Below are 20,239 nucleotides of genomic sequence, written 5' to 3' on the forward strand. Positions count from 1 at the left end.
ATACATTTTTTAACCCACTTGATAATGACGGCAAAGGAACAGAGACTCAAAACTGATTTATTGCTCTGCTGCTTGAAGAACTAGATTATAGATTATTTGTTATTGTTTTTCATTTGTCATCAGTTATTCTGAAAAGGGAAAAAATAGGTAGTTGTTTTGTACAGGTTGCAAATATTTTTCGGTTGTTCTGAATAACTTATATAAACCTCGTGGAAAATGAGGAGGATTTTTGAAAAGGAAAAAACTTATAACCCCTTCAATTCGAAAATTTATGATTTCATTCCATTCAATTACGGAAAGTTCAGTATCCCATTCCGGTAGCAAACAATACCTGGCATTACTCTTTGGTTTTTAAATTTTTTCACGCATTCGATTCTTCATTCTATTCTCATTTAATTAAAACCATTTCAGTTCAAAATTTGTTTTTTTCGCAGAAGGCGTTGAACTGGATTTATGGAATTCATACCCACATTTTTTATTTTTTGTCATTCTTCCATATTATTCCTTATGTAACTCATTCCAATATATGGTTCTGGTTTTTAAATATTTTCAATATTTCATTCGTTTTGATAGTCAGAACATCGATCAGTCAGAGGATCGATCTTGGTTTTAGACCAAAAATATCGTGGTGGATTTTTGGAAAGATTATTTTAAATTTTTCTATTTTGTAGCTCGTTAAATTAATTACCATCATCGAATATTGTTCAAGCATAAACATTTCACAAGCTGAATAAAAGCTATATTTTGATTATGATGAACATGTAAAAGGGATTCGAATTCTCAATGAAATTTTCACAAAACCAAAGATAAATAGAAAAAACAACATGGACTATATATTCTGTGGCAGTGATGTCCACAATAATATGCGTTCTATGGTAAAAGCCTGTAGAATATTTTAAATTACATAGATATAGGCAAGTATATATTTCTCACACAGATTCCAGTAAACTTTCCCTCAACTTAGAGAATACCAAATCGTTTTTACGACGAGAAAACAAGCTTAGGTTCTATGGGAGTAATATAGAGTCCCATATGTGCTTACTTGAACTTTTCATTATCACCCATTTAATTAGTGTCATTTCAGAAAAACAATTTATTAATTAACAATTAGTGGCAATGGCCAAAGCGCCAACCAGAGAGGTCGTGTTCGCATACCTCAAGAAGATTAAGAACAACAATCCATGATCCACGAATTATTTCAATTTTTAGGTTAGGTGACGGTTTGTTGTGTTATGAAATTGGGTTTTTGCTTTGAAAAATGGTAAGAGCAATATATCATCAACAAACTGTAAATAAATTTGTCTTCTTTTAGCCTAAAATCAAGCAGATTGAAAAATGTAAACACCCTAACAGCAGAAAAACTAAAGCTTTGGCAAAACAAATGAAAAAGTAAGGTTATATTTACTTTATACATTTTCTTCAAATTAAATTAGGGACTTGATATTATCAATTTCTATTATTACCAAAGTATTCTGCAACTATATACGGAATACTGTGACATTACTAAACGTGATTAGGCGACAATATTGCAAGAAAACTTCAGTTAGAAATCTGTTTTCAACTTTTTATAACTATTACGGCTATTGGACTAATTTGATTAACATTTTTCGGAAATCAATAACTATTCTGGATTGAATATTTTATCCCTTCATGTTCCTTTAAAATTCGACAAATTTCATAAATTTCCCTTAGCAAATTACATCATAATCACTTATGAAAATAGTCATTTTTTTTTCAAAAAAAGCCACGAAAGACTGAATTTCTTTTATGAGTATTATGATATTGTTCAAAGGTATATAATTCTGTACCCGCTTCAAAAAGTTTCTGATTTCCTACGGTAATTAAAATAAAAATCATCAAAATCAAAGTTTTTTAAAAAAACTTTTGACAAGTGCCTTTTTTACATATTTCTTGATGTGACTATTTTTGGTAAACTTTTTGGCATCCCAATTTCCATTAAAAAAATTAGTAGTTGATACTCCTGCTCGGAGGATTGAAAGTTTTGCAATAGATTTGCAAATTTGACTTGTTTCCGAATTTTTGCAAAAAGTTCATTCTCTCAAAGTTATGCCTTACTGAAAATTTTTAATGGGTCATCCTGTATTTGCTAAGTCATTTAATATTTTAGTACTGATTTATATTAACATAAAATTTTTAATGAAAGGCAAAGGATCGAATAGGATTTTAAACTATGTCAGAAGTAAAAACTCTACTTATAGAATTAAATTTTCCATTACATTTTATGAAAGAATGTATCTAATTTTTGACCATTTATTCATTTTATCGAGTCACTTGTAAGATTGTATATTGAGTATAATTTTAAGTCCTTTCAAATCTCTTCAGTCCCAATCTCAATTTTTGATTTCTTCAAGTTTTTTATAAATTTCATTTAGATGTTTCCTCCTTGGTCCAATTATATCAATGGAAAGAATCTATGATTAAATTTTAAAATTACCAAATGAATTTGTAATATTTCCAGATGGAATTCTGAATATTAAAATGTCTGTGCAGATACCCTACCCCTATTTATTGTTTTGAATTTCATTGTAATCAAGTGTGTTTCCGGATCTTTGGAAATACCCTTTTATGAATCAGTTGAAGAACACAACAGATACAATTTACAAATTATTTCTGAGGCATGATGAAAAAATAAGAATAATTTGGATTTTCATGCCAATTGCTAGAATGGATTCAGAACTTCTTCATAGGATGCATACAAAGTTGAAACTGAAGTGTTGAAGTTGTCCAAAATTGTGTCACATTAGGGTCTCTTTAAGATACCACCGTGCTACTACCCTTTTCAATATTGGAGCGAGTACAATCAAGTTTTTACGATACTGTCTTTTCATAATGAATATAAAAAATGAAGATCATCAAGTGCTTATTAATATTGGCCGGAAATTCTCGAGCTTGTTCACTTTATTGTTCCCATTAAGTCACTAAGAAATCAAAATTTCTTTTATATTGAATGTCACTCTACAAACTATGGTCAACACACTCCAGTTGAAAGGAACATGAGAATCTTGAACGATTTGAATATTGACCAGTATGTACAAATATCTTGCAATGAGAATAGCGGTCAAAACACAATTCACCACTCTCATCTTGCACCTGTGGAAGTTGGAGTTCCTCAGGGGAGTGTTCTTGCTCCAGCTCTATTTTCAATCTATATAGCAAACTTTGTAAAATACCTCTCACATTTTAAATTAATGTTATACGTTGTTGATCTCTCCATATTAGTATCACAAAAATCTCACGATCTCAATCAACAAGCTTGCAATGACCTCATGGAAAAAATGATTCTATGGTTCTCCATTATTAGTCTTTATATCAATGCTAGCAAGACACAGTTTATTATTTACCACACAAAACAGAGAACAGCTGAAAATATAGAGATTAATTTAGGGGAAACGACTCTAGAGAAGTGCCACACCATTAAATTTCTAAGTGTAACTATGAGTGATACACTTGATTGGGAATCTCACATAAGTGAAACAATAAAAAAAATTGAACAGTAAGCTTTACCAGATCAGATGTCTTCAGAGAGTAATTAATATAAATGTTCGTAGAAATTATCATTTTGCGGAAATATAATCCCGACTATCATATGGAATTTTGTTATGGGGCATGTCGTCTTCAGCACAAAAACTATTCCTAGTACAAAAAAAAATGCATACGTGCAATGTTAAATAAAAATCAGAGAGAATCATGCAAACCTCTTTTTAAAAAATTGAATATACTCCCACTTTTCTGCATATATATATATATTGGAAGTTTCCTGTTATATACATAAAAACAGAAACAAGATTATCTGTCATAATGACATCCACAATTACGCAACAAGATTCAGTCATCATCTTTACACACCCCAAAATCAGTTAAATATATGCCTGTATGGCCCTATTTCCAATGGAATTATGGTTTACAACCACCTATTGACAAAAATCGATCAGGAGGTATCTTACTTCAGATTCAGAAAAATGGTGAAAACATACTTACTGGATAACTCGAATTATTCAATGGACGAGTTCTTATCTTCGTAGTGAACTCTCTTTGCTCCTTATAGCATTTTAAACTACATGTATTGTTTGCCTAATCTATGTTCAAATTTCTTTTGACTTGTTTTATGCCTTTTAGGTCTTTGAAACCAATAAAGATTATTATTATTATTATTGCGTCAAAAGTGTAGCTACTATTGTATGTATTAGGTATATTGTTTGAACATTTTCTTAAATTCATAAGTAGATGTATGTTATATGTTGTGTTAAGTGTATGGGTAAAATATAATATAAATTGCATACAAAGTAAATAACTTGGAATCAAAATAATGGCTTCTTGTTCGGTTTTCAGGCAACATGGTAGAGAAAAGAGTAAACTCTCGAACAACATTAAACTGAATTTGTTAGGAGAAAAGATTTTGTGGTTCAAAGATAACTTGAATCCTCAATGTAGTACTTGTACTCCAAAAGACATTCGTGAATTGATTGTAAAATACATATCAAGGTTTGATGAAGAATTGGAACAAATTCACATCAAGCATTCAATTGGTAACAGAAAAAATAGACAACACGCTAACAGAGAAGATGTTATTAATCTAACAATTAAAAAGGAACAAGAAGAATATGACTCTTGTGGAATAGGTAGGTAATTTTTTGATTACATGTAAATATTTTCTTTGAGAATTTAAAAATAGTAAATACCCAACAGTCAATTTATTGTAATTTTTATTCTCTACTATTTTATGAATAAGAATACTTTGATGATTGTTCAACTTTCCAGAGATTCCCAATTTGCTGGACCCGGGACAGTTTGATTTGCTCAAAACATGGAAAGGTGAACTTAGATATTTACAAAACTTCAAATTAAGAAGGTTTAGTAAAAGGAGTTTAGAAGAAGAAGAAAGAAAACTTGCAAAATCTGGGAGACCAAAAGCTGTTTTAATGGAAGATACTTGTGAACATGAAACTGTCAATAGGAATACAAATTTATTAGAGAAAAGTGAAGATATTTTGGCAACACAACAAACTATGGATATTGGAAGTTAGAAAAATATACTATCTTCAAAACCTGTCTTTCCATTACAAACATTTCATCCACTATAAATACTACCATCAAATATTCAGACCAGGGAATTCAGCTCATTCATATATGTACATATAATAATTAACTATAATAATAGTAAATAATAGACTTCCGACTTGTATATTCCATGTTTTTCTGATTTGTTCATTTAATGTTTTTTGACTTGTCTGTTCCATGTTTTCATGACATACCTTCCAACACTCTCTTGCCCTTTACTAATTTGTAGGATTGTTATATTCTTCTGAACTTTGTTTTCGTTATTCTCAAGTGATTTGCCTCTTGCGATTATGTGCCTCAAATTCACATTAGGCATGATCTACCTATGTTCTTTCAATGTCTGCAGCCACGGATTATGTTTCACAGCCCTAAATAAGGCTTTGAACAAATATTGTCTAGTGATTAGCCACATAACTATTCTGAGCCACTCTCCACTCTGCTCAAGAAGTTCATTTCTCAGGTGGTCCCATCAAAAAGGGTTCTAATTGTGTGTTCACAGGTATATGTTCCCAGTACTCTTATTTCTTATTGACCCATTTCCTGAACTGATCCTGTACCAAGGATTTCGGTGACCCCCACAACAGGTTCGGGGCGTATGTTACGGAGTTAATGATAAATGACTAGCTAGCACACTCATCAGCCCTTTTGTTGCCTGTCTGTTCCAAATTAATATCATATGCACCACGAAGGAATGCATACACTTCCACATCTACCTGGTAGGATGTGTATTGGCTGACCGACTAGCTGCAATGCAAATTTTGTTCGATCAGTCCGGTCAACCTTCTAATTGGGCAGATTTCAGGAAAAAATTTATCACGTTCTTCCACCAACTAAATTATTATTCAACATGTTCATTCACTAAATCTAAAGACACATTTTAATCCCTAAATTACCTCTTTGGTTGATGGTTCCTTGTATCAATTTTCCTATACCTTTAATTTATACAGAGTGATACAAATTACATGAAAATTTCAAGTTCATCCCACACAATAAGACAAGACCTAGCATAATTGATGCTTAAGCAATCCATATGTTTTTAAGGTTGATTTCATTTGTTTCATAGCGAAATGGGCTTTATTCAAATTTGAACACACTTTTAATGGGTCTATTCCAATAAATGAATGCTTAAAAATTTTGTGGAGATTTGGATGGTGTCAATTGTTACAAAAAGACCCATCAAGTAAACTTTGGTAAAAAAAATGACGAATGCCGATTTGAACGTGTTTACAATTAACTCATTTCTTTAACACTAAAAAGAAAGTTATTATTAATAAAATAACTTTGGCACAAAAATCGCAGAAAAATGTTTGCACATTATACAGTTAGAAAGATACAAAAATGATTGAATTTGGGGTCTATTTACCCTTTCAATATGTTCAATGAGAAAACAAATTTCTTTTTGGTCTACTTTTTTTATGTGCTGAAGACTCTTATAAAACATTAGAGTTGTACAGTACAGACAATCTCAAGAATTATTCAAATGAAAGATACATTTCTGAAAAAGTTTTTTCCAGCCTTTTCTTTGTTACTCTATTTGTGGTACTGAATTCTCATCTCAATACAAATACTCATTACCAACAAATTCTATTTTTAAGATATTTGCAAAATATTCCTGTTTTGAATCTTTCTCGATCGAGGTACATATTTCTTCTAGAGATATGCTGTGAGATAAAATCAAATTTTGAAATATGGAACTATAGTCCAGTCATTTAAGGTTTTATCTGCGGAAAAATTCCTACTGAGCTGAATTTTGGTATACACTTTCATTATAGCGTTTTAATGAAGATGTGAAAAATCGACATTGATATCGTGCCAGCTAAAAAAGTTAAAAGGTCACGAAAATCAGTTTTTCGGTAATATATGGCGACCTATGGCTCGGAGGTCAATAAAGGTCGTTATAAAAATTATTCCTCATACGATTATCTACAAAAAATGTATCTTGCATTTTTCTGTAGTCAGCCGTTTCGGACTAGAGCGCTGAGAAAGCGACTACATTATGATTATGCACTCGTTTCCGCACCTCCTTCGAGGTAGAATGCAAGGCGCGTTTTTTTTACATGGTTTCCCCTGTAGGCATAATCCATGAACTGTAATAAAAGGTTTTTTTTATTTAATGCTCAATAATTTTTTATTTGTACATAGAAAAATAGAGAAAAAAAATGTATATAATTTTCTTTTATATTCATTCGTCGTCGATATCCTCAATTTCATCTTCATCAAAAGTTGCTGACAAAACATCGAGTAGACTTATTGCTGTATTTAAATCAACATCTTCATCATTTTCTTCACTAGTGGACTCGGCGTTTAACAAGACTGACCACGACAATGTCCACAAGCTTTAGAACATCTCAATCCATTTTTTTTACATCCACATTTGCCGCCACAACCTTTTGTACAATTACAAAAGATTGTGTTTAGTAGATCATCGGGTGCTTGATGGAATATTTCTGCAGAATTGTGTAAATCAGGTAATTTTTCAAACATCTTCATGACTTTAATTTTTCCTTTCCCAAAAAGTGTTGAAGTTGTGTCACATCCGGTCATAGCATATAGAAACAGAATATTTTCTTGCAGTGTTGCAGTTTTTCTTGACTGATAGGAACTTGATTCATTGAAGTGCACTTCACAAGATGTAGAAACGGCTGCGGTTCGTCTTAGTTGTTCCATCGCTTTGATATATATTTTTACTGGTATCAGAGTAACCATCAAATATGACAATAGTATTTTAACCAAAATTGTTTGATAAATAATTGATATATTTGTTTATGATAATATTGAATGTATCATTTTTTGGCCATACAACACGATGCATAAGAAATCCACCATCAATTATGTATGTTGCATTATCACAAACTAATTGATAATTAATTGGCTCGATATATTTTTAATTTCCGAGTTTTTTCATGCCAACATTATCAAATAGTACTGTTGGATATGGACTTCATTCATATTGTAAATATTCACAAAGATTTTCCTCAAATTTTTTATTTAAACTAATTCGTTGAAATAGCAATAACGGATCGATGGGTACCTGAAAGTTATGAACCATGATAGAAGTGTTTACTGATGATAATGGAAGAACTCTGTCAGAAGCTTTTTAATGTAATTTTGTCGAATGTTACACCTATCATTTTTTTAATTGACTGCAGACCAATTTCTTTTGCATTATAACAGTTGATTTGATTATTGCCAACAATTCCTGTTGATATAGAAACTACTTCATTGCAAGTTGAAAAAGATTATGTAAAGTAAACCACTCTACAAGTTTTTCAATGTCATTATTATCTCTTTCAATGCGTGAATCTCTTGAGTCGACATGTTGATTCGCGGTATCAAATGAGAGGTCGCAAAATTTTTCAATTTCTTCACAAATTGCATTTGTTGTATGCATGCCATATATCCACTTACATAAGACGCTTTCATGAGTACTCCTTCCTCGAGAAACCCCTCCTTCAGTTTTCATGAACTTCATCAAACTTTGTTCAATAGTCATATCAGTCCAGGTTCCACAGTTAAATTTATTTGTACGTCTTACTGCAAATGTTTTTGTGAAGTTCATATAATATTGATTATCCATCTTATCTTTCAAAGCTATCATATCCTGCAAGTATAAATGTGCAGATTTAGCATACAGGAAATGACCAGATGCCTGAAAATATAGAAGCATTTGCTGAACACTTAGATGATCATTCCATAACCCTAGTCTCTCAGCACGAATGAAATCATTAGCTATTGATGTCATTTCAATGTATTGTAGCCATAACTGAGCAGTAGGACCACCGACTTTCAATTTAGCTACTTCATCATTAAATAACTGAATTACTTCATTTGAAACGTCTTCAGATTCTTCAATATTATCATATGACATCGTCCCTCTCATAATGTCCATCATGTAACCATCCAAGAAATGCTGCAGATTTTAATCGATTTTTAATTTATCATAAATAAGCTTCATTAGTGCAACTCTAACAAGTCCATGCCCTCTTACACATCTAACATTTTGTCAACTGAATTTGGAGCAAAAATTACACTAAGAGCTTATTTGAGTCCACTTCCTTCCATTATATATCCTAAAGTATTGATAAAAAGCAATAGAGTTGACGCCTCATATGTATATGGTATACAATACCCGAGTGCATTCTACTCGCTTTCTCAGCGCTCTAGTCCGAAAACGGTTGACTTTACAGAAAAATGCAAGAGACATTTTTTGTAGATAATCGAATGAGGAATAATTTTTATAATGACCTTTATTGACCTTCGAGCCATAGGTCGCGAGATATTCGCGAAAAACTGATGTTCGTGACCTTTTGACCTTTATAACTTTTTTAGCGGGCACGGTTTTAATGTCGATTTCACATTTTCATTAAAACGCCATAATGAAGGTGTATACCAAAATTCAGCTCAGAAGGAATTTTTCTGCAGATTGAGGTTTAAAAAACCTAAAATGACTAGATTACTGGTAAACCTAGTTGACAACATTTAAAAATAATAGAGTTTAAAGAGAAGCAATTTATCTTTTGAAGAATATTTACAGGATAATATGCAGAAAATATAATATATTAAAGTTTACACTTCATAATAGATTTTCTTGAATACAAATTAAAATATTTACCTATCTTATAGTAATAGAAATGGTTAAAAACTGACACTGTAATCTTAATGAAAATCAATCAAGGAACCTTTCATATTTCTCTGTCAGTGCTTGTGGCATTTGAATTTTTTGACAGCAGCATGTAAATATTCTAACAAATTTTCAATATTGTTTTCAGGTCTCAAAGTTCCATTATAAGGATATTTATCAAGTATTTCATTACACATTTTTCCTTCTTGGCAATAATAAGATGACAACAGCACAGAAGGTTTCTCTGCTGGAAAATTTGGACCTAAAAATACCAGAAACATTTAATTATTCTGATATCAAGAATAATTTGCACAGAATTTGTGTAGTATTAATGCAATGTGAGAATAAAATATACAAACTTGAAAAAAGCAGATACAAGAGGGTTTTTGATATTCGAGTGCATTCAGAACTGAAATATTTATCAACTTTAGTTCAATTTCTTTCAAAATTATCACTTAATATTTATAGACTTTTTTAGTTACTGAATCTTTACGGTTGAACAAAATGATTGAAAGTGACTAAACATTGATTACTGCCATAAAAATACTGTAGTTACAAATATTCAAATTTCAGCTGTTTAATTCATTTATTGTAATATTCATTTAGAGGAATATAAATCAGCTCTTCATAATTACTAGTGTATTCAAAAAATATTGTTCGAAGAGCCATTGCAATAAATATATCCCAAATAAATATAGTTTAAAAAACTAAAAAACACGCTTTTAAAGAACATCGAAGTGAAAAGTTGAAAATATTTTTTTAATGAGCTTAAAACAATACGGACGAAAAATACTATTAATATTGTGAAGAAAGCGACGGACACTTGATATACAAAAAATATGGATTTTTAGTTTTTTAAACTATATTTATTTTTAAGTTTCGTATGCTATAAAAGCGTGTTTTTTAGTCTTTTTAAACTATATTTATTTTATCTAAACCTTGGGATCAATCAGCCGTATATTGTTTAGAAAAAAAATGACCATTGATATTTTCCGGTTCCGGAGAGAGAGCCTGAAAATCAGTTACCTAGTCCAAGGAAAGCAGAAGGCGCGCAAAGGAGGGTTACAAATTAGGCAGCAGGCGCGCATGTTAATGAAAAAAATACTTTTTTCAAATCAAGAAATACATGTAAAGTGAATTCGAATTATATCAAGGTTACGTACAGCACCATCTGCCCGGGAATAAATCAAGCAATAATGTCGATAATTCTGTCAAATACAGATCCCGAGCTTGAGAGTTACAAACAAACATACAAACATAAAGATGAAATTAATAAAAGCGTGTTAAAAAAAAGCACAGTTTCCTAGAAAATTTTAAAAATAGCAATAAAGAAATGAACAATTGAATTCAATTGTAAAATTAACTGGCAAATGTATGTTTTGTCATGAACACTTCAACTAAGATCATTTTACTCATATCCAACCTATTTCTTTGTTTTTCCTTAGTTATGATCATAGTTCCCTTTAATATCAACAATAAATATTAGTAAGAAATAATTTACTTTTATTATAAAATAATACTTACCTAAGGTGACAGTGACTAAACAGTTATAATCATCAACATCAAATATGAAAACAGCCTTTGAGAAAGTTTCAGAGTCGTATTCAACAATACTGCAACTGCAGATTGCAGCTATGGAGGTAATGTACACCTTTTTCATTTTATAATGATTCGCAACTGCTTTAATACGATCTTCTAATAATTTGGATACTGCAGAAACATATTCAAAAAGTGTTGTGCCTTTCTTCAACTCTGGTATATGAAGATTTTTGGAATGCTCCAAAATCTGTTGAACCCTTGGTGACAGTTGTAATGAGGCCCATGAACGATTTCTATCAAGCCTTCCAATATTCAAGGTTAGATGTGCATAATCTTCACCAGGATTATAAAAAGAACCAAAACATTTATCCCTGAAAAAAACTGTTCACTTCGACACATATGTTCTGGGTTCTAGGTGTTATTGTTGTAAGTATACTCACAAAGGTTGTATATATTCTGGTAAAGAACTGCAATCAACTGCAAGGGAAATAAAAAACACAGTATTATTGCCATCTATACTAACTTCAATATTTTGTGGATCTATTCCATTTTCTTTTGTTGTTATCATCTCATATTCATCCCACAACTTAGAATAAATATTTTCCATTCGAAATTTTTCCAACTGAAATAACCAAAAATAAATTTAAACATGTAATTATCTGTTAAAAAAAGTCTCAGGATATGAGTACTTGGTCGAAGAAAATACATTTTATAGAAAATCATCAACAATAGTAGAGCACATTTAAGTAGCTTCTTCAGACAACAATAGTATTGAACCCGGCAGAATGAAATGTTACTCAATTAGTTACCAAGTATCGGCCAATTGTAACATAAAGAAGAAAGTATCAAAAAATAAAACTTATAATTGAACTAGCTTGTGATATTTAAAACCAACTTATTCAATTAAAGCTATACTCAAATAATAATTGGTAAAAACACTTTTTTTCAGACCAAAATTACTCTTACAAGCTGGAACAACTATAGCCAGGCGTTGCTTGAGGTTTATCTATTTTCATTTGACAAGGTTACTAGAAATGGCGAAAGTGGGGAACGTTCTACAGACTTTAACCTGGTTAAGCAGCTTTGCGAGGCTTGAAAAAGTCATTTTAGTTATGTGTCTACACATTGAACAAGATACCAGAGAAAGTTGAGTGAACCAAGGAAATGATGAAATAGTTGAGTTTCAAATGTTACTAAAGATTGAGAACGAGTATTTCAAGTTCCATTTTTGTCTGTTGAATAAATCTGTTAATCAATGCTTGTTACATTCACAAAGCCCATGACTTTTCTTCCTGCTATAATATGTTTTATCTATTTACATATTTTTTTAGATACTTGTTGATATTGATCCAATAATACCTATTGTATAGATGTTGAGGAAGGCAATTTCTATTTATTACATAATTTTTTCAAGATGAAAGTGCTGACGAAAAGGCATTAGATCATTTTGAAACAAAATTGCTCTACACCTGCATTACAAGAATATCCTATGTCATGAGTTCACCAATTGATTACTTTTTTTTCTGCTTGTTCAAGTCGCAGAAAAAAGCACTTATTTCAACAAACTGGTTCCCTGTACTAGTTTGTCAAGTCCCTTTTTGGATATTTGTTATATTCTTTTGTCCATAAATTGTTTGCCTCCTGTGCCCCATATTCACAAAAAAACATGATGAGTTGTCAATGTCCCTTTGTTGCATTGTCTACATCCAAGGTCATCATTATACAGCCCTCTTTAGTAGTTGAAAAATCGGTAGTTTGTTTTTATAAACAGTTATGTTAACGTCTGGAATCCTTCGAGGATCTGATTCCGGGCTTTAATTTATTGACCAATGACATTGAATCCAACTTTGACAATAGTTTCCTATAATTTGCAGACAACCTGAAGATATTTGAAACAATTTCTAATCTTGAAGATGTTTAAGCTGAAGATGCAATCAACAATCGATTTGTTTTATCATTGGTGTGTCAAAAATGACCTTACGCTGAATATAAGGAAATGCTATCAGATTACTTTTTCCCGGAACACATCAACCATAGGTTTTACTCATCATCTCGATAAAATACTGATCCAAAAAGTATATGAAATATACAATCTAGGTGTTACACTTGATACGAAATTGACATTTCACTCTTACATCAATAATATTTCATCAAGATCTTTGAAAATGGTGGGTTTTGCAATCCGTTTCTCTTTTTAGATTTTTTGAAGATAGGTGTGATAATACAATTTGCGATGTGAACTGTAATGTGATCATTAAAGGTGATTTCAATATAGACTGGCTCTCTTTTTTAACAGATAGTACTAGGTTAAGAAATTTCATTTATGACATGGGTCTCAAAAACATGGTTGGTGAATGTACTTGCCCTACAAATTATGGAGGTTCAATCATTGACTTAATACTAACAAATGATGAAAATATTACAAACATCCTAGATACACCCAGATTAACAGATCACTTTATCTGTTTAAAATCTAAAAATAATAACCATCAACTATATACATGCTGATCATAAGTGAGAGGTGAAACAAATAAAAAGATAAATATAGATATTTTCAGAAAAAACGTGTGGATATTTTGGATGAAGTTGCACCGAAAAAAAATGTTAATATATCCAAAATTCAAAGTGTGGTGGAACGAATGTATTGTCGAAGCTACAAGAGAGACAGTAGTTATAAAATGTAGTTATGAAATGCCAAACTTCTTATTCGTATCAGATGGGGAACAATCAAAATAATTCGGAACAAATTTATCAGGTGAATTTCATCAGTTCGGACTTCCATTGTCTAATATAATTCTACTGTGATTCAAAATCTATGAAAAAACAAATAAACTTAGAATGAATAGCTAAAATATAAATTATATCAAGCAAAAAAAAATGAAATGAAAATACAATAAAACGAATAACATACTTGAGATACAAAATGAAAATGACTACAGAGTAAAAAGAAACAGAAAAGAATGAAAACTAAAATAAGCAAAAAATTAAAGAAGATTTCAAACCAAGTTACTTCACGAGGAGAAACCAGGAAATCGTGAATAGCAGAATATGTTTGGCTCATCAACATAACATCAAGTGGTTCCAAGCCAAGATCATCCACAGGGGGATGAACACTGGTTTAAGAGGAAGTTCAAAGAAACTGCATATATATTGTCCAACGACGCCTTCAGCCAAGCTAGCGTAGAGATACGCAACATATGGAAACCAGTAATCAAGCGAAAATCGGTCAACTCCTGCCAAACTGTGCACTCTCGCTAAACCGATGAAGCAAAGAGAGGGAAGAGCGGATAGGTGAAAGCACTCGAATGACCTATAAATAGTCATCTCTCGGAGGAATAGTTCAGTCATCACCCAAAGACGATTGTGGATACTAACAATCGAAACATGTGAAGTAACTAGGTTTGAAATCTTCTTCAATTTTTTAATTTATTTTTTGCTTATTTCATTTTCATTATTTTTTGTTTATTTTTACTCTGCAGTCATTTTCATTTTGTGTCTTGATTATTTTATTTATTTTATTGTATTTCCATTTACTGGTTTTATTGCTTCATAAAATTGATATTTTAGGTATTCTTTCCAATTTTATTTGTTTTTTCATAGATTTCGAATGACAGTAAAATCATATTAGACAATGGAAGTTCCTAACTAATGAAATTCACCATGAAACATTGTCAACCACATCATCTAAAGAAACAATTTGTTCAGGCCAGTCTCAACTCCCTTCACTGTAGGTTAATGGACTGAAACCTATCAGAAAACAACTACTCTCCTGGCTGATACCACGAAGGGCGTTGGATTATATTCGACAGGTGTCAGTGCAGGATTCTTCACTGAAGTTATTCCTGCATATGCTGTTGGCGATACAACTGCTACAATAGACTTTCAATTAATGGAACACACTTGCAGACTGGTTTCGGGCTGTTTGGCCACCCGTCAGTGCAAGGTAGTGTCCATTTATCGTGATATTAACCAGTGGAGTAGTTGTTTTCTGATAGGTGTCAGTCCATTAACCAACAGTGTAGGGAGTTGAGACTGGCCTGAACAAATTGTTCCTTCAGATGATTTGATTTATAGCCAGTCTTCACGTATGCCCACTGATTATATGTGAATTGTCAACCACTTTCAAACAAAAATGTATCAGGTATGTAGCATTTAAAATAAGGTTAACTTTTGGTTCTTATTGTTTTGTTGAAATATTGTCATAACTAAATCTTGAATGACTTGAAAAACAAAGACTGTTTTTTTTTCTTAGCTTTCTTTACAAACTTTTTTCAGGTAACATCAATTGTCCTGAACTTTTTGGAGAGTTTGGGTTAAGTATTTTTGTGAAACAAACTAGAACTGTACAACCTTTTCACACACACATCTGTCACACTAATTATACCTATTTCGCTCCAGCGAACAGAATATGAAGACTTGCCTGTCTTTCAGACAGACATATTTAGATCAATATTAAAATCTTTTAAATATCAATTGTTCAAATTAGAATGTAACATAAAACAGCAATAGTACTAGTATTTAATGTGTGTAAATATTTTTTAGTTCAGGTTTAATCATTGTTTTTCAAAAATCTAAATTGAAAATTGTAAAAAAGGGTTTTCCGTCGATAAATAAATATATTTTGTTCAGGTGTCCTCTTGATAGCAAATCCCTGCTTTGCTACTCTTCAGGATACTCCTACAGCTGGTTCAGGACCTATGTATGAAGTTAATGATTTGTGTGTGGGGCTAATCAACTTATTCATTGCCTGCGATACCTTAATGTCCTGGCACCTAATATAAAGACAATTTATTTTTTCAAGTGCCCTAAGTTCAGCTAAACTATCAGTGAAAATAATGATCCACTCATTTCATTGAGGCTTCCATCTGATGTTTCTAGTACATTGCAGGATTGCGTACTTCAGATGTTTTTTCAATACATAATTGTTCCAAGAATGTATAATGACAGACATTGTTTATTTCAACAATTTCAATCCTCTGAAATGAAATTCTTTTCAAAAAAAACTGTAAACTTTTCAATAGGATAACTGAACAATCCTTTTTTTTGACAAACTGCAATAATATGTCAAAACTTACTGTTAATATGGGGTGGTTGAGTCTGGAACGTCATACAATTGGGTTGTTTTCAGTAACAATGGGTTCAAAGATCTTAAATACAACATTTACTCTTTTTTTTCTATTCCAAGGATCATTGAGAAATTTCAACACAGAAATTAAATACTTTGATGTTTTGAATAACAGATGTTTTATTACCTGATATTTTTTGTAAAGAGCTAAAAATTGGTTCAAGACTAATGATAAAGCTTGAGGATTCTTGAGATCCCAGTTATCCAAATGTGTGACATTATTCTTAATGGTATCATAATCAGGAAATGCTAGAAATTGATCATCATTAAAATCAAAATCCGGTGGAAAGCTCAAATCTTCAGGATCAAAAATAATTTCCCATTTCAAACGCTTTCCTGCGAATGGAATTTTCATTATAAAATGGAAATTATTCAGAATGTCTTCATCAATTAACCTCATTTTAGAAACAGATATATCATTGAGGGTTACACTTGATAAACCTGAAACATAAATATTCTTAATAATTTTCACTAGAGATGGACTTGGTAGGCTTGAAAATATGGAAGTGGATGAAACTGATTTCAATGAATAATTTTTAGATACACAGTTTTTGACAGGGGAAATTTTTAAAATTTTGATAATTTTCAAATGAGCCTCCCAATTTATGTGCCGTTTTCGACGCGAAAAATAATAGACATATTTAGAGAATTTACACATGATAAAAATTTACCTATTTTACTTCCTAAACATAGTTCCTCGATGTGCTTTCGCAGACAGGAAGGGAAATTACTTAATATGTTGTCGGTATTATAAGATAGATCGGTCATTATTATTTACAGCTTGTAAATCACCTAATCAATAAGGAAAATATTCAAAAACTCATCACTGATATCTTAAAACATAAAACCTGATCACAGACACAAAGCAATCACAGAAGAGTGATCAATTAGAAAGAAGACTCGAGGGCGGCGCCTGTGATCTAAGACAGCCAATTTCGGTGACCTCCACTATTTTGTGAAAAAAAAATTTCAGAAAAACAAACAGTTCGGTATAGAGGTGAATTTAATTATGCCCACTGAGGTTTGATTCTACTGTCTGTGTTCTGAAATTGGCCAGTCAGAGATCATTTGCGCACTAGAAATATTTTAGTACAATCAAAGATGGTCAACTTCTACTCGATAATTGGTAATTTTTCTAAACTTATCCATTGGAAAGTAAGGAGTTCAACTTTCAATTGATAATTGTCACTTCACTTGCTACTTGCTAATCAAGTGTGCATAAATTCACCATAAATATCGGACCTACGACAATGAATTTCCGATCGTTCCGTGCACAGTATTCTGTAACTATATACAGAATACTGTGGTTCTGTGCCAGCAACCATTGCTTCCATTCAGGCGCATTAAGCCAAAATTTCGAAAACTGTTCTACATTGTTTATCTGCTTCAACTTCAGAGTAATGATAATACATAGAGTTGTCATGCCTATACGTGCCTATACCAATTCAATACATGTATTTTGAATCGGGTATCGTACTATCCTTTTCTGGACAACTTATGAAGGAGGGGGGTGGCGGGTAATGAGAGGTTATAGAGAGTTTGTTTACATTTGAAGTAAGTTGGACCATAAGACAGTGCCGGTAGGTTTAGTTGATAATCGGAGGGATATTATATATTTATAAAATAAATAATTTCAGGTGAAAACGTATTCTGTTCAAATAGTTCCCACAGGAAATTTTATTTATTATTTATTAATGATTATGGAAATGAAGCCAATTTTTGTACCCCCTACTAGATTTCCATTTATGTATGGCTTTATAATAAAGCGCGTGGTTTACTGTGTTAAAATTAAATTATTCCAAATGAACTAATTCATAACAATGATAAATGTTAATTTCAAAAGTAATGAACTTTGCTTTATAAAATCAGATGAAGAAATTTGTGATTTATTCTCAGATTTGATAAACAAGCGGTACGGTTTGTGGGGTTCGATATAAAGATTTTCCGATTAGAAATCATGAATATTTATAATTACGATTGAGGTTTGATATTATTATGTGATATCATTCAAAATTGGTATCTAGGAGTCTTTGTGGACCGACATTATGTTTTTTTTCAATAATTTATGCTGACGAATCATTAATGCAAATGAAAAAAACTGTATTCAAAAATGAAAAATATGTTTCTCATATGTGTGCCATAGGTCCTATTCATTCTGTGATCAACAGATTGAAAAGCTTTTTGCTCAATGTTCAGTTTGTATACTAAATAGTTATTCTTGTGCAACCGGTGTTAAATTTGTTATTGCTCACTCAATAACTAACTTACGTCACACAAAGAATATGATTTCCGTTTTGGTTTTTCTTTCTTTGCAAGAAGGCTCTCGAGTTGCATATAGACAATATTCAATAAGATATGACGGTTGTCATTTTTCCAACCTTTTTTTGGTTGGGATATGTCAAATAATGAAATAATATAAACCTAGTTTCAAAAACTTCATTTATAAGAATAAGATAAAAAAATATCATTAAAAACATCAAAAATATCCCCTTTCATAATGTGGGTCCGCAAAGACCCCTAGATAAAAATTTTGAATGAAATCACTTAATAATATCAAACCTCAATCGTAATTATGAATATTCATGATTTCTAATCGAAAATTATTTATATCGGACCTCACAAAACGTACCGCTTGTTTATCAAATCTGAGAATAAATCACAAATTTCTTCATGTGATTTTATGAAGCAAAGTTCATTACTTTTGAAATTAACATTTATCATTGTTATGAATTAGTTTATATGAAATAATTTAATATTAACCCAGTAAACCACGCGCTTTATTATAAAGCCATACATAAATAAAAATCTAGTAGGTGGTAGAACAACTGACCCCATTTCCATAAGCATTAATAATAAATCAGATTTCCTGTAGGAACTATTTGAACAGGATACTATTTTCACCTGAAATGATTTATTTTATAAATATATAATATCCCTCCGATTATCAACTAAACCTACCGGCACTGTTTTATGGTCCAACTTACTTCTCGTAAACAAACAAAGTTATGCTGCCTTCAAATTAAGGATGGAAAATGCCTCAATATTGTCTTTTTTACTCTGAGGCTTCAACCCAACGATTATGGAGATGGACATACATCAACGAGAAACTCATCCTGAGAAGATGGCGACTGTCCGCGCGATAAAAACACTCCCACACTTCGGAGTTCGGAGGTTCGGAGTGGCAATTCTGAATTTTGATTGTTTACTCTTGTGACCTGATTCAAGAGTTTCAAAAAATTTTATCACTTCATCGTAAAAATTTTGTTCCTTTTGAGTTTATTGGTTATTTTCTGCACAATGAAAATATCAGACTCTACGTGACCTTGAAATAAAAGAGAGGAAAGTTTTCAACTACAACTGGGTAACATTCTCTCAATTGGTTATTATAATGTTCAGCATGAGCACATGTCTTCTTGTGTGTCGAAGTAAAATAAAGGTTTTGGCTTGCACGTTTCTCCAGAAATGTAATTTGACAATCTTCTTCTCTTCTCTATTGATACTAATACCGCCAGCATATATAAGGGTAAACCATGCAGTAAATCATAAATATAGAGCATAGATTATAAAAAGATATGGTTTGAGATATGGGTGCAATGAAAAACAAGAACACACTATTTGTAATAAAGTAACAATTCTGTTGTGATGAATGAGGCGCCTGGAAGGAGGGTCATGAGGAATAGGTTGGACGTATCCATGCTGGTCGTTCATGAGCCATTGAACATTAATCTGTTTGGATTCTCAATTTTTGATACATGGCAAATATGTTAAGCTGGTACTCTGCCGACTGCAAACCAGGGATGTTAATGTTTCGATGGTTTTGACCAGTAGCTTCGGCTGTACGTTAATATAAGAGTGTTAATCAATCAATAAGTACC

At 31.6% G+C, this 20,239-nt stretch overlaps 2 protein-coding genes across 3 annotated transcripts; one reads left to right on the forward strand and one right to left on the reverse strand.

Annotated features, from left to right (window-relative positions):
- Positions 1 to 1,054: 1,054 nt before the first annotated feature.
- Positions 1,055 to 5,066, forward strand: LOC111517998 (translation machinery-associated protein 16 homolog). The gene is made up of 4 exons (XM_023174304.2): positions 1,055 to 1,261; positions 1,313 to 1,389; positions 4,351 to 4,640; positions 4,780 to 5,066. The coding sequence occupies exons 1-4, from the start codon at positions 1,259 to 1,261 to the stop codon at positions 5,043 to 5,045; spliced, it is 636 nt and encodes a 211-aa protein (XP_023030072.2). The 5' UTR covers positions 1,055 to 1,258; the 3' UTR covers positions 5,046 to 5,066.
- A 4,554-nt stretch (positions 5,067 to 9,620) lies between these two features.
- On the reverse strand, positions 9,621 to 17,242 carry LOC111517999 (BRISC and BRCA1-A complex member 2). Of its 2 annotated transcripts, none has more exons than XM_023174305.2 (5): positions 17,036 to 17,241; positions 16,492 to 16,805; positions 11,680 to 11,861; positions 11,225 to 11,610; positions 9,621 to 9,962 (listed from the first exon to the last, which is right to left on the reverse strand). In XM_023174305.2, the coding sequence occupies exons 1-5, from the start codon at positions 17,130 to 17,132 to the stop codon at positions 9,775 to 9,777; spliced, it is 1,167 nt and encodes a 388-aa protein (XP_023030073.1). In that variant the 5' UTR covers positions 17,133 to 17,241; the 3' UTR covers positions 9,621 to 9,774. The 2 variants fall into 2 exon arrangements, with proteins under 2 accessions (XP_023030073.1, XP_074034024.1); XM_074177923.1 differs by lacking the exon at positions 9,621 to 9,962 and adding an exon at positions 11,042 to 11,161 and having other exon boundaries at positions 17,036 to 17,242.
- Positions 17,243 to 20,239: the final 2,997 nt, after the last annotated feature.

This window comes from Leptinotarsa decemlineata, unplaced genomic scaffold (assembly GCF_025532065.1).
Source record: "Leptinotarsa decemlineata unplaced genomic scaffold, Ldec_3_MD MMD2_tig00003335_RagTag_RagTag, whole genome shotgun sequence".
Taxonomy (NCBI): Eukaryota; Metazoa; Arthropoda; class Insecta; order Coleoptera; family Chrysomelidae; genus Leptinotarsa; species Leptinotarsa decemlineata.

Bases quoted from the DNA above. Each gene is read 5' to 3' on its own strand.
- LOC111517998 (XM_023174304.2), top strand. The intron at 1,390-4,350 runs GTAAGGTTATAT...TTCGGTTTTCAG, and splicing joins TTGGCAAAACAAATGAAAAA to GCAACATGGTAGAGAAAAGA. The intron at 4,641-4,779 runs GTAGGTAATTTT...TCAACTTTCCAG, and splicing joins ATATGACTCTTGTGGAATAG to AGATTCCCAATTTGCTGGAC.
- LOC111517999 (XM_023174305.2), bottom strand. From the start codon at position 17,132: ATGACCGATCTATCTTATAATACCGACAACATATTAAGTAATTTCCCT. The intron at 16,806-17,035 runs GTAAATTTTTAT...TTTATGTTTCAG, and splicing joins ATGTTTAGGAAGTAAAATAG to GTTTATCAAGTGTAACCCTC. The intron at 11,862-16,491 runs GTAATAAAACAT...TGGTTATTTCAG, and splicing joins CTCTTTACAAAAAATATCAG to TTGGAAAAATTTCGAATGGA.